Source organism: Entelurus aequoreus, linkage group LG01 (genome assembly GCF_033978785.1).
Source record: "Entelurus aequoreus isolate RoL-2023_Sb linkage group LG01, RoL_Eaeq_v1.1, whole genome shotgun sequence".
Lineage (NCBI taxonomy): Eukaryota > Metazoa > Chordata > Actinopteri > Syngnathiformes > Syngnathidae > Entelurus > Entelurus aequoreus.
In genome coordinates this window covers 59,324,000-59,338,416 of record NC_084731.1, presented here as the reverse complement: position 1 = coordinate 59,338,416, position 14,417 = coordinate 59,324,000, and the positions used below count along the sequence as shown (strand labels likewise).

At 37.6% G+C, this 14,417-nt stretch overlaps 2 protein-coding genes across 2 annotated transcripts in view; both read right to left on the bottom strand.

Annotated features, from left to right (window-relative positions):
• LOC133655258 (EEF1A lysine methyltransferase 3-like) overlaps positions 1-2,952 on the bottom strand; it is a 477,733-nt gene extending 474,781 nt beyond the window's left edge. The window contains exon 1 of the mRNA XM_062055248.1: positions 1,251-2,952. Within this exon, the coding sequence (XP_061911232.1) occupies positions 1,251-1,352 (102 nt within the window). The 5' untranslated portion in view covers positions 1,353-2,952. The remainder of the gene's footprint in view (positions 1-1,250) is intronic.
• The window catches only part of LOC133655265 (neuritin-like), a 38,095-nt gene that overhangs the window by 6,622 nt on the left and 17,056 nt on the right, over positions 1-14,417 (bottom strand). The gene's annotated exons all lie outside the window — the stretch shown is intronic.

Sequence of the window (14,417 nt, the reverse complement as noted above, 5' to 3'; positions counted from 1 at the left end):
CATTCTTTGTCGAAAAAAGGGGTCATACATTTTCCAATTCCTCCTAGGGAGTTTGACCTAATGAGGTTTGGTTAAAATAACAAATACTACACATTTAGTTGATGATGAAATTCGAACAAATTTTGCCTACGCTATAAAATGTGGGCGTGGCATGTCGCCAAACTTTGCATGGTTGTTGGCCATTTTTGGGGGAAAAAAGTGTTCGTACCTCTACGAACTTCTCCTAGGGACTTTGACCTAATGAGTTGAGGTAAAATTACAAATACTACACATTTAGTCGATAATAAATTGTGAACAAATGTTGCCTACGCTATAAAATATGGGTGTGGCATGGAGCCAAACTTTGGATAGTTGTTGGCCATTTACTGGGGAAAAGAAGGGTTCGTTCCTTTACGAACTCCTCCTAGGGACTTTGACCTACTGAATCGAGGTTAAAATTACAAATACTATACATTAAGGAAATGTTAAATTGCAAACAAATTTTGCCTACGCTATAAAATGTGGGTGTGGCATGGCCCCAAACTTTGGATGAATGTTGGCCATTTTTGGGAGAAAAAAAGGGTTCGTACCTTAACAAACTCCACCTAGGGACTTTTACCTAATGAATCGTGGTTAAAATTACAAACACTACACATTTAGTTGATGATAAATGTAAAACAAATTTTGCCTACGCTATAAAAAGTGGGCGTGTTATGGCGGCAAACTTCGGATAGTTGTTGGCCATTTTTTGGCAAAAAAAGGCGGTCGTACCTTTACGAACTCCTCCTAGGGACTTTGACCTAATGAGTCACAGTTAAAATTACAAATGCTACACATTTAGGCGATGATCAATTGCGAACACATTTTGCCTACACTATAAAATGTGGGCGTGGCATGGCGCCAAACTTTGCACCAATGGTTGTTGGCCATTTTTTGCCGAAAAAAAGGGGTCGTACTTTTTACAAACTCCTTCTAGGGCAGGGGTCGGCAACCCAAAATGTTGAAGGAGCCATATTGGACCAAAAATACAAAAACAAATCTGTCTGGAGCCGCAAAAAATTAAAAGCCATATTACATGTGTCATGAGATATAAATGTAATTAAGAGGACTTAAAGGAAACTAAATGACCTCAAATATAGCTACAAATGAGGCATAAATGTACACATTGCTAGCCTAAATAGCATGTTAGCATCGATTAGCTTGCAGTCAAGCAGTGACCAAATATGTCTGATTAGCACTCCACACAAGTCAATAACATCAACAAAACTCACCTTTGTGCACTCATGCACAACGTTAAAAGTGTGGTGGACAAAATGAGACAGAAAAAGAAGTGGCATAAAACACGTCCTAGAAAGTCGGAGAAAGTTATGCATGTAAACAAACTATACGGTGAGTTCAAGGACCGCCAAAATAAGTAGGACAAAACGGCGCTCGCCAAATACTTGAATCAGTGAAGAATGTTTAATATAAACAGTGTGATTTATAACAATTAGCGAGGTTTGTGTCATGTTTGTCCTCCTGCAGAAAACATTCTAAAACAAAAAAAAATAGATTTTTTTCCCCTCATCTTTTTCCATTTTTCATACATTTTTGAAAAATCTCCAGAGAGCCACTAGGGCGGCGCTAAAGAGCCGCATGCGGCTCTAGAGCCGCGGGTTGCCGACCCCCGTTCTAGGGACTTTGACCAAACGAGTCGCAGTTATAATTACAAACACTACACATTTAAAGAATGTTAAATTGAGAACAAATGTTGCCTACGCTATAAAATATGGGCGTGGCATGGTGCCACACTTTGAATAAATGTTGGCCATTTTGGAGGGAAAAAAAGGGTTCGTACCATAACAAACTCCTCCTAGGAACTTTGACCCAATTAATCGTGGTTAAAATTACAGACACAACACATTTAGGCGATGATGAATTGCGAACAAATTTTGCCTGCGCTATAAAATGTGGGCGTGGCATGGCGCCAAACTTTGGATAGTTGTTGGCCATTTTCTGGGGAAAAAAGTGTTTGTATCTCTACGAACCTCTCCTAGGGACTTTGACCTAATGAGTTGAGGTTAAAATTACAAATACTACACATTTAGTCGATAATAAGTTGTGAACAAATTTTGCCTACGCTATAAAATGTGGGCGTAGCATGGCGTCAAACTTCGGATGGTCGTTGGCCATTTTCTTAGGAAAAAAAGTGGTCGTACCTTTAGGAACTCTTCCTCGGGACTTTGACCAAACGAGTCGCGGTTAAAATTACAGATACAACACACTGGGGTGATGATAAGTTGGGAACACATTTTGCCTACGCTATAAAATGTGGGCGTGGCATGGCACCAAACTTTGGATGGTTGTTGGCAATTTTCTGGGGAAAAAAGTGTTCGTACCTCTACGAAATTCTCCTAGGGACTTTGACCTAATGAGTTGTGGTTAAAATTACAAATACTACACATTATTCGATAATAAATTGTGAACAAATGTTGCCTACGCTATAAAATGTGGCCGTGGCATGTCGTCAAACTTCGGAAGGCTGTTGGTCATTTTCTTAGGAAAAAAAATGGTCGTACCTTTACAAACTCCTCCTAGGGACTTTGACCAAAAGAGTTGCGGTTAAAATTACAGATACAACACATTGGGGTGATGATAAGTTGGGAACAAATTTTGCCTACGCCATATGATGTGGGCGTGGCATGGCACCAAACTTTGCTCCGATGATTCGCCACAACACATGAAACATTTGTGACACAGCTCCACAAGTTCCGATCTTATTTGGTAGAAATGATGATGATGACACCTTGAAGTGCCCGATGGGTCCAGTATCTACTCGTAGTAGGTGGAGCCTCGTGGTGAAAACTGCCCCAGGCCATGGCCAATCTACACTTTAGGTGATGGCAGACTATACTGATGCACATTTTTGGTGGTGGGTCAGGGCATCGAGATGGACGTGATCGCAGCTGAAATTATTATTTTTAATAAAGCGGCCGGCAGATGGATCTATTCCTGAAATAAACTTGACTTTGACAGACTTGTACTGAAAGGAGAGTGATTGTTGGACAAAGATCATATTTCTTTGGACTGAGACGCCAAAGCCTTTCTCCGTTCTTCAGTGTTTTCAGTTCTGTGAAGGTCTTCCACCTCAGGCCGTCAACCCCTCATTTCAGAAAGTGTCCAGGTGGAAACCAGCAGATGGGAGCCTCCTTTGATCCTCATTAGCAGCACTTTGCCGGAGGCCCAGCTGAAAGTTGTAAATGAGTCACGTCTCTGACCCATTTTCTTGCTCATTGAGGAACTAATACACTATATTGCCAAAAGTATTTGGCCACCCATCCAAATGATGAGAATCAGGTGTCCTAATCACTTGGCCCGGTGTATAAAATCAAGCACTTAGGCATGGAGACTGTTTCTACAAACATTTGTGAAAGAATGGGCCGCTCTCAGTGATTTCCAGTGTGGAATTGTCATAGGATGCCACCTGTGCAACGAATCCAATCGTGAAATTTCCTCGCTCCTAAATATTCCAAAGTCAACTTTATTATAAGAAAAGTGAAGAGTTTGGGAACAACAGCAACTCAGCCACCAAGTGGTAGGCCACGTAAACTGACAGAGAGTGGTCAGCGGATGCTGAAGCGCATAGTGCAAAGACTTTCTGCACAGTCAGTTGCTACAGAGCTCCAAACTTCATGTGACCTTCCAATTAGCCCACGTACAGTACGCAGAGAGCTTCATGGAATGGCTTTCCATGGCCGAGCAGCTGTATCTAAGCCATACATCACCAAGTCCAATGCAAAGTGCGGGATGCAGTGGTGTAAAGCACGTCGCCACTGGACTCTAGAGCAGTGGAGACGCCTTCTCTGGACTGATGAATCACGCTTTTCCATCTGGCAATATGATGGACGAGTCTGGGTTTGGAGGTTGCCAGGAGAACGCTACAATTCGGACGGCATTGTGCGGAGGGTGAAATTTGGTGGAGGAGGAATCATGGTGTGGGGTTGGTTTTTCAGGAGTTGGGCTTGGCCCCTTAGTTCCAGTGAAAGGAAGTTTGAATGCTCCGGGATACCAAAAACATTTTGGACAATTCCATGGGATGGCACTTCAAGTTCATATGTGAGTAAAGGCAGGTGGCCAAATACTTTTGACAGATCTTTCACCATCGGTCCGAAGGTCGACAAGAGACGCATGTTTCCCAGTGCTGGTGCTTTATTACAAACACAATACTATATTGCTTCATAGTTATACATAGTGTGCTTTTCTACCAGCAAACTCTCATTTCTTGTCACATTCAGAGTTTTTTTGTAGCTTTCATGCACTCTGCAGAGTCCTCTCTGAAGATAATATTGCTCATGCTTTGAGGACGATTGCATTTCTCGCACGGATGACGTCATGCCTGTGCGGCGTGAAAGAATAAATAGAAAGAAGCATGCCGGTAGAGGAGAGGGTGTGAGTCCCACACCTCCATGCACGAGTGAGTACACTTGTAGGGAAAAAACCTCCATTGTCTGCCGCACTAAAGTCATCATGCATTCACACGGCGGGAGGAGAGGAAGACGTTGGTGGGAACTGATGGCGCGGAACTAAAAATAGATCGCACTGCTGCTCATATTACCACTGTTCAAACAAGAGTGCAGAGATGCCAATGATTGAAACGAGGCATCACATAGTTAGGATGCGGGGAAAAGAAAATCATCCCATCAAATGTTTCTTTTTTCTTTTTAAAGATTATATAAAAAATGTAATGTAAACGATGAGGCATGTCGGTCCGTGTACCTTCCGTTCATTCTATTTCCAATTGTGATACACAAATGAAAAACTAAATTTGGGCCGTTTTTCGATTTTTATTATATATGGCAGATTTGAAAACAAACAAAAAAGGTTGATTTTCATTGAAATATTGCCATTAAATTTTATTTTGTGCTGTTTTCTTTTTATGGATTTGTATTTTTCCAGATAAACACAAAAATCCAATTGATGTTTATCCAAAATGCAAAAATGTGTGTTTGTCTGTGTGATGACAAATTGAACCGGAAGCAGTATTTTAGCTTTTCCTTTGCGTTTAGCATGTTTTTAGCATAACGTTAACATCTTTGTTCCTTTTAAAAAAAGTCTCATTAAATACTTGTCCAACTTTTGTTTCAGACATAAAAATATATATATATATATGGCAGATTTTAAAACAAACAAAAAAGGGTTGATTCAATATTGCCATAACATTGGATTTTGTGCCGTTTTCCTTTCATGGATTTTTATTTTTCCAGATAAACACAACAATTGAAAAAAATATGCAAAAATGCGTGGTTATCTGTGTGATGACAAATTGAACCGGAAGCAGTATTTTAGCTTTTCCTTTGCGTTTAGCATGTTTTTTTTAGCATAATGCTAACATCTTTGTTCAGCAGGAGTCCTATTGTTGTTTAAAAAAAGTCTCCTTAAATAGTTGTCCAACTTTTGTTTCAGACATAAAAATAGGAAAACATGGCCTGAAATTTGATTTTTGATTTGCATTTAAGAATTGGAAAGGTAAACGGACCTAAAATACTGTTTCCGGTTCAATTTGTCATCACACAGATAAACACGCATTTTTGCATTTTGGATGAACATATATTTGATTTTTGTGTTTATCTGGAAAAGTAAAAATCCATAAAAGGAAAACAGCACAAAATCCAGTTTAATGGCAATATTTTAATGAAAATCAACCCTTTTTTGTTTGTTTTAATGAACGGAAGTTACACGGACATTTCCATTCATTCTATTTCCAATTCGGAAACACAAATCAAAAAACCAAATTAGGGCCGTTTTTAGATTTTTATTATATATGGCAGATTTCAAAACAGCCCTGCAATGAGGTGGCGACTTGTCCAGGGTGTACCCCGCCTTCCGCCCGATTGTAGCTGAGATAGGCTCCAGTGCCCCCGTGACCCCGAAGGGAATAAGCGGTAGAAAATGGATGGATGGATGGATTTCAAAACAAACAAAAAAGGGTTGATTTTTATTAAAATATTGCCATAAAATTGGATTTTGTTCTATTTTCCTTTCATGGATTTTTATTTTTCCAGATAAACACAAAAATCGGAAAAAAAAATCAAAAATGCGTGGTTATCTGTGTGATGACAAATTGAACCGGAAGCAGTATTTTAGCTTTTCCTTTGCGTTTAGCATGTTTTTAGCACAACGCTAACATCTTTGTTAAGCAGAAGTCATAAAAAACGAGTTTCGGACCATTTTTTCTATTTTCATTTCTGAAACAAAAGTTGTACAATTATTTAATGACACTTTATATATAGGACTCAAAGATGTTAACGTTATGCTAAAAACATGCTAAACGCAAAGGAAAGGCTAAAATACTGCTTCCGGTTTAATTTGTCATCACACAGATAAACACGCATTTTTGCTAATTTTTTTTGCGTTTATCTACAAAAATTCAAATCCATAAAAGCAAAACAGCACAAAATCTTATTTTATGGCAACATTTTAATGAAAATCATCCGTTTTTTCAATTTTTATTATAAATGGCAGATTTTAAAACAAACAAAAAAGGGTTGATTTTCATTCAAATATTGCCATTAAATTTAAGTGTGTGCTGTTTTCCTTTAATGGATTTTAATTTTTCAAGATAAACACAAAAATCGAATATATGTTCATCTAAAATGCAAAAATTAATTGGAAATAGAATGAACGGAAGCGCACAGACTTAAATGCAAATCAAAAAACAAATTTCAGGCCCTTTTTTTCTATTTTCATTTCTGAAACAAAAGTTGGACAACTATTTAATGAGACTTTTTTTAAAGGACAATAGGACTCCTGCTGAACAAAGATGTTAGTGTTATGCTAAAAACATGCTAAACGCAAAGGAAAAGCTAAAATACTGCTTCCGGTTCAATTTGTCATCACACAGATAAACACACATTTTTGCATTTTGTATAAAGAAGAATTGGATTTTTGTGTTTATCTGGAAAAACAAAAATCCATAAAAGGAAAACAGCACAAAATCAAATTTGATGGAAAATCAACCCTTTTTTGTTTGTTTTAATGAACGGAAGTTACACAGACCTAAGGGTCCGTGTACCTTCCGTTCATTCTATTTCCAATTCTGAAACGCAAATCAAAAAATAAAATTAGGGAGGTTTTTTGATTTTTTTTTATAAATGGCAGATTTTAAAACAAACAAAAAAGGATTGATTTTTATTCAAATATTGCCATCAAATGTAATTGTGTGCTGTTTTCCTTTTATGGATTTTTATTTTTTCCAGATAAACACAAAAATCTAATATATGTTCATCTAAAATGCAAAAATGAATTGGAAATAGAATGAACGGAAGACTTAAATGCAAATCAAAAAACACATTTCAGGCCATTTTTTTCTATTTTCAATTCTGAAACAAAAGTTGGACAACTATTAAATGAGACTTTTTCAAAAGGACAATAGGACTCCTGCTGAACAAAGATGTTAGCGTTATGCTAAAAACATGCTAAACGCAAAGGAAAAGATAAATAACTGCCTCGGGTTCAATTTGTCATCACACAGATAAACACACATTTTTGCAGTTTTTATGAAGAAGAATTGGATTTTTGTGTTTTATGGCAATATTTTAATGAAAATCAACCCTTTGGTGTTTGTTTTCAAAACTGCCATTTATAATAAAAATCGATATCTATCTTTGTTTTTTGATTTGCGTTTCAGAATTGGAAACAGAATGAACGGAAGGTACACGGTCCCTCAATCACTCAGTTGATTGCTATTCTGTATCAAATCAAATCAAATCAACTTTATTTATAAAGCACATTTAAAATTTACCACAGGGGTAGCCAAAGTGCTGTATGTTGGTTTTGGAATTGGAATTGTATTATTATTGTATTATTGTGTAATATTTTGTTGGACTGATTAATAAATAAATAAATAAATAAATAAATAAATAAATAAATAAATAAATAAATAAATAAAAATAAATAAATACATTTAAAAAAATAAAATAAAAAATAAAAAAAATATTTAAAAAAATAAAATATATATATATATGTATTTGAAAGATGAAGCTAGATTTGGAGTTTGTATCGTTTTGGTTCATTTTGAACACCATGTACACAATAAGGCTCTAAAGGGCGCCTGATGTGGCAATGCATTGTGGGTACTGGGTAGCCAAAGTTTTTGTTTACATGTCCGTACTCAACCAGCGGTATTTTGAGAGAGAGCAACAAACTGGATTCAAAAGTTCAAAAATCTTGGGACTGTATGGAAACAAACTGGACTCTGTTCCAAAGTCTCCTTCCAAAAGACGTAGAATTGGTGGAATTGATCCATTTGAGAACGTCTGATGTTTATTTCTGGTCTTCTCATCCTCGTCCGGACAGTAGGGTGACACGGCGGTGCGGCTGATTCAAAAGAGACGTCAGAGACGCTTTACTGAACTAAAAGTTGCTTTTTTACAAGTAGTCCCTGGAGGAGATCGAGTCCAAAAATGTGTCTCTCCTCACTTGAGGAAGCCAAACCATCAGTTTTTATATTCCTCCTTCCTGTCTCTGGGTGTGTGCTAAGTCAGGACAGCATACCCTGACCATAAAAGTTCAAGTTAAAGTATCACTGATAGTCACACACACACTAGGTGTGGTGAAATTACTCTCTGCATTTGACGCAACCCTTTGTTTCACCACCTGGGAGGTGAGGGGAGCAGTGAGCAGCAGCGGTGGCCGCGCTCGGGAATCATTTTGGTGATTTAACCCCCAATTCCAACCCTTGATGCTGAGTGCCAAGCAGTTAAAGTTAATGGGTCCCCATTCGTATAGTCTTTCGTATGACTCAGCCGGGGTTTGAACTCACGACCTACCGATCTCAGGGCGGACACTCTAACCACTAAGCCACTGAGCGAAAAAGGAGATTTTTGTGTGCGAGTGCCTGGAAAAACAACAGATGCGGGTCGTAACTTAAATGTTGGTGTTAAGCCAAACATGTAGTCTCTTCTCACGGATAGGGCTATCACCTTTGCATACCGAGGTCTAATTTTATTGCTGATTTATTGCCTGAACTACTCCAGTCCACATGCAAATGTCAACACAAAGAGGCCCGATTTAATACTACTTGATAATAATAATAATAATAATAATAATAATAATACTTAGTAATACTTAAGGGACAAGCGGTAGAAAATGGATGGATGGAATACTTAATAATACTTTAATAATACTTAAACTGATGGTTCGCTTTCTCCAAGATGAATATAAACATTCACCATATGCAAGACATATTATGACGTGAAATAATTCACTTCACGTCCCAAAGACGAGATTTGAGCTAGCTGCTGAACGTGTCTTGTATCTCGGCTTGGTTTTTATACGGGACAAACATTTGGGAAGTCGGAAAAGACTCACGGACAAACCAACTGTGTGCAAGACCTCGGAATTTTGGGAGTTGTCCTAAATATATTTCACCTGTGAGACACACTCTGCATTCATGTGGGAAATATTTAAAGTCTTCTCACTTATTGATCTATGAATAGAGGTATTGCTTTTTTCTCAAATACTGTGCGTTTTTCGAAACCCGCAGCTAGCTTAGCATAGCTAGCATCCTACTAAATGCTACGTGTGCAACAGAATAAAACAGTTTTTGAGTCAAAGGTAGCAGTGTGAAAATGCCATGAACACACCAGCAGGTACTGGGTGATGGCGTTAAAAGTCATGTTTGATGGTCTCACGGCTGCTAGCCAGGCTATTCATCGTCTCTTTATTAGCTCACTAGCCCCACTTCCTTAGCTTTGCTGCTACGCTGGAAATGACACAAATCTTACCAATTTGTTTTCCCGAAGCGACCATGACAGCCATCGTAATGTGGCAGTTAAACATGTCGCATGTTTGCTCCATGTTTTGAGCTGGTTGAAGAAAAAAAAAAAAAAATCACGTAAATCAGTGTTTTTCAACCACTAAGACATTATGTAATTTCACCTATTTGGGTTAAAAATATTTTCTGCAAATCAGTTATTATAATCCGTATATAAAGTGCCGTTGTTGAGTGTCGGTGCTGTCTAGAGCTCGGCAGAGTAACCGTGTAATACTCTTCCATATCAGTAGGTGGCGGCAGGTAGCTAATTGCTTTGTAAACGTCGTATCTAATGCTTAAACCATAAAATAAACAAAAGGTGAGTGCCCCTCAAAAGAGGCATTCAAGCATGCAAAACAAAACTGAAACTGAACTGGCTGCAAAGTAAACAAAAACAGAATGCTGGAGGACAGCAAAGACTTACAGCGTGTGGAGCAGACAGCGTCCACAAAGTACATCCGTACATGACATGACAATCAACAATGTCCACACAAAGAAGGATAGCAACAACTGAAATAGTCTTGATTGCTAACACAAAGCAGGTGCGGGGAATAGCGCTCAAAGGAAGACATGAAACTGCTACAGGAAAATACCAACAAAACAGGAAAAGCCACCAAAATAGGAGCGCAAGACACTACACACAGGAAAACACTAAAAAACTCCAAATAAGTCCCGGCCTGATGTGACAGGTCGTGACAGTACTTTGAGACAAGAGCTATAGTGATGCATGCTTGGTTATGGTTTGAAATCATATCCAACAATTGCGAGAATGACTTCTTACTGTCAATATCGACTACTAAGTTTCATTGTTTTTATGTTTTCTAATGCTTAAACCAAAAATAAACAAAAGGTGAGTGTCCCTAAATAAAGGCATTGAAGCTTAGGGATGGATATGAAAAACGAAACTAAAACTGAACTGGCTACAAAGTAAACAAAAACAGAATGCTGGAGGACAGCAAAGACTTGCAGCATGTGGAGCAGACAGCGTCCACAAAGTACATCCGTATATGACATGACAATCAACAATGTCCCCACAAAGAAGGATAGCGTCCGCACAACTGAAATAGTCTTAGTTGCTAAAACAAAGCAGGTGCGGGGAATAGAGCTCAAGGAAGACATGAAACTGCTACAGGAAAATACCAACAAAACAGGAAAAGCCAGCAAAATAGGAGCGCAAGACACTACACACAGGAAAACACCAAAAAACTCCAAATAAGTCCCGGCGTGATGTGACAGGTCCTGACAGTACTTTGAGGCAAGAGCGATAGTGATGGTCGGTTATGGTTTGAATTCATATCCAACAATTGCCAGAACGACTTTTTACTGTCAAAATCGGCTACTGAGTTTATTTTTTTAATGTTTTCTAATGCTTAAATCAAAAATAAACAAAATGTGAGTGTCTCTAAATAAAGGCATTGAAGCTTAGGGATGGCTATGGAAAACAAAACTAAAACTGAACTGGCTGCAAAGTAAAGACAAACAGAATGCTGGACGACAGCAAAGACTTGCAGCATGTGGAGCAGACAGCGTCCACAAAGTACATCCGAGCATGACATGACAATCAACAATGCCCCCACAAAGAAGGATAGCGGCTGCACAACTGAAATAGTCTTGGTTGCTAAAACAAAGCAGGTGCGGGGAATAGAGCTCAAGGAAGACATGAAACTGCTACAGGAAAATAACAACAAAACAGGAAAAGCCACCAAAATAGGAGCGCAAGACACAGGAAAACACAAAAAAAAATCAAAATAAGGTCGTGACAGTACTTTGAGACAAGAGCTATAGTGATGTCGGATATGGTTTAAAGTCATATCCAACAATTGCCGGAACGACTTTTTACTGTCAATATCGACTACTGAGTTTCATTTTTCAATGTTTTCTAAATGAAACAAATGTGCCTTGGCTCAGGTTGAAAAACCCTGGCGTAAATAAGCAGAGTCCAGCAATACCCACAATCCATTGCGCTTCCACGTCACACTTTCAAGCCCGATGTAAGTTTAGTATAAAATTGTATTTGTGCGACCCCTCCAAAAATGCCCTTTGGTTGCAAAAACAGCAGCTATGGCTTTGACTATTGGGTACTCATCTCAAACCCTAAAAAAGTATAAACATGCATCGAGGACTAAATCGACTTTTTGGTGTGTCAGAAGCAGCAGGAAGGAACCACAGTGGGTGTTGTGGAAAAGGTTGATTGTCATTATTTGTGTGATCTAAAATGTCCCTTTATTTTTGTTTGTGTTCTTTTCACTTTTGCAGTGACTATGAGAAGTGCCTTGAGTATTGGTCGATACCGATACCAATCTGGCACGATATCAGCTACTTTTACTATTTTGTAGGAATGTTAGAAAAGGCTCGATCAAATTTAATGACACCCGAGAAACATGGTAGGTAAGAAAAATATTAATTATGACAGACTTATGCTGTCTTTAAATTGAATTGGAGTGGGTTTTTTTTTTTGGTGATGCAGTAAAAGAATGATCCAGACACATTTGTAATAAGTGCTATGCAACTATAAATGATTGATACTTTGATACAAATGTGCTGTTTTAGACTGCAATATTGTTTAATTAGGGACGCTTATTGTGATGTCTAGCTTGAGTGCTAGTGTGTGCTAGGCTGTGGTGTAGCTGCTAGTAGACTGCAGTTTAGCCTAGCATGTTTACCTTTTGTAAATGACTTGACTCTAATACAAGCAAATACCAAACTTGATTGCTTATTGGAGGACATTTCGATGTTATCACGTATCGGCGCTTGTATCAGAGATTTTAGATGCAAGTCGATAGTTTTTTCTGGCTGATATCAAATCGGGACACCCCCTTAACATGGACTAATGAAACTAAACTGTATTGTATAAATGGGGATCCAGTTTCAAATAAGTCAATGCTGGATAAATGCTAACATTGCTTGAACCCATTTTTCATTTTCTGTGTATGATTCCTTCAGTTTAAAAAAAAAAGACATCTCATAACTTCAACTTGATTTGATCCTCCTGGGTAGACTGCTGTATCAAATATTATGTTTACATTTACATGTATTTATTCGTTTTGTCCATATTTTAAAAATTATATATATAATATATATATATATATATATATATATATATATATATATTATATATTATATATTATATTATATATACTGTATATATGTATAGGTATATGTATGTATGTATATATATTCATACGTATACATATATGTATATAAACATATATATGCATACTTATACATACATATATATATTTATTTAAACAAAAATTTTGCATATACAGTATATATATATATGTATATATTTGTATACATGTATATACGGTATATGCATGTATATGTGTGTGTGTGTGTATATATATATATATACACATAATATATATATTAAATATATACATATACATACATACATAAATATTTAAGCTAAAATATTTGCTAACTAAAATTTTGCTACTAAAATTTGGCTTCATTTCCTTGACTAAATGTGTTGAAAATACTAACATTGGATAGTTAGCCTAGCAAACACAATGTTTATATTTACATTTATTTATTCGTTTTGTCGATTTTTCAGTTTGTTACTAAATGGAATGCATTTGTTTGTGTGTGTGTGTGTGTGAAAACAAATAATGTAAAAACAACATTATGTACTACCAGTCTGTGGTTGCCAGTGTGCTGTACTACATCGTAGTGTGCTGGGGTGGGGGGGTTTGCGGGGGGGGGGGGGGGGGAGACGGGGGGCAGTACATCTAAGAAGGACAGCTCCAGACTGGAGAAACTGATCAGGCGGGCCGGTTCTACGATCGGAATAAAACTGGACTCACTGGTGACGGTGGCAGAGAAGAGGACTGTGGAAAAACTAGTGAGCATCCTGGATGATGCCAGTCACACTCTGCATACCATTATCAGTAGCCAGAGGAGCCTGTTCAGTGCAAGACTGCTTCATCAGAAGTGCAGGACTAATAGACTAAAAAACTCCTTTGTCCCACACGCCATCAGACTGCACAACTCCTCTTTTTTTTTTGGGGGGGGGGGGGGGGGGGGGGGGGGGGGGGGGGGCTAGGATGACAGGGGATGCAAAACAATAACAGTGCAATACTTTTTCATAACATGGTCACTACTGCCTAGTTTCTCTTCGTATATTCATATTTTACTGTTATATTTTTATTCTCATTGTTGCTTATTATTTTTATTCTATTGTAAGATTTTTCTATTTTGTTTCCATTTATACCCCCATTATTAACTTTTTACTTTTTAAATTTGATTTCAATTTTGTACACTGCTGCTGGAATTTTAATTTTCCTGAGGGAACTCTCCTGAAGGAATCAATAAAGTACTATCTATCCATCTATTAAAATGTGGCTAAATTCCTTAACCAAACATGTTGAAAACACTAACACTGGATAGTTAGCTAGCTTAACATCATAAGAAGTGTGGCAATTATCTTCTCAAATGTTAGTTCTCTTAGCACTTTAATGTAGTTAAAGTGTAAAAAAACAGGTTATAACCGCCATAAAAGCTAATATTATTATTGTATATAACTAGCTGTTAGCATAGTGAACCAGAGGGATGCTATTGCTCTATTTGGAATCTTTCCTTGATAAAACAGCTTTTAAAAGACACGATTAGTAAGGAGATGTGTGACCTTTGTGTGCTCCTTGGC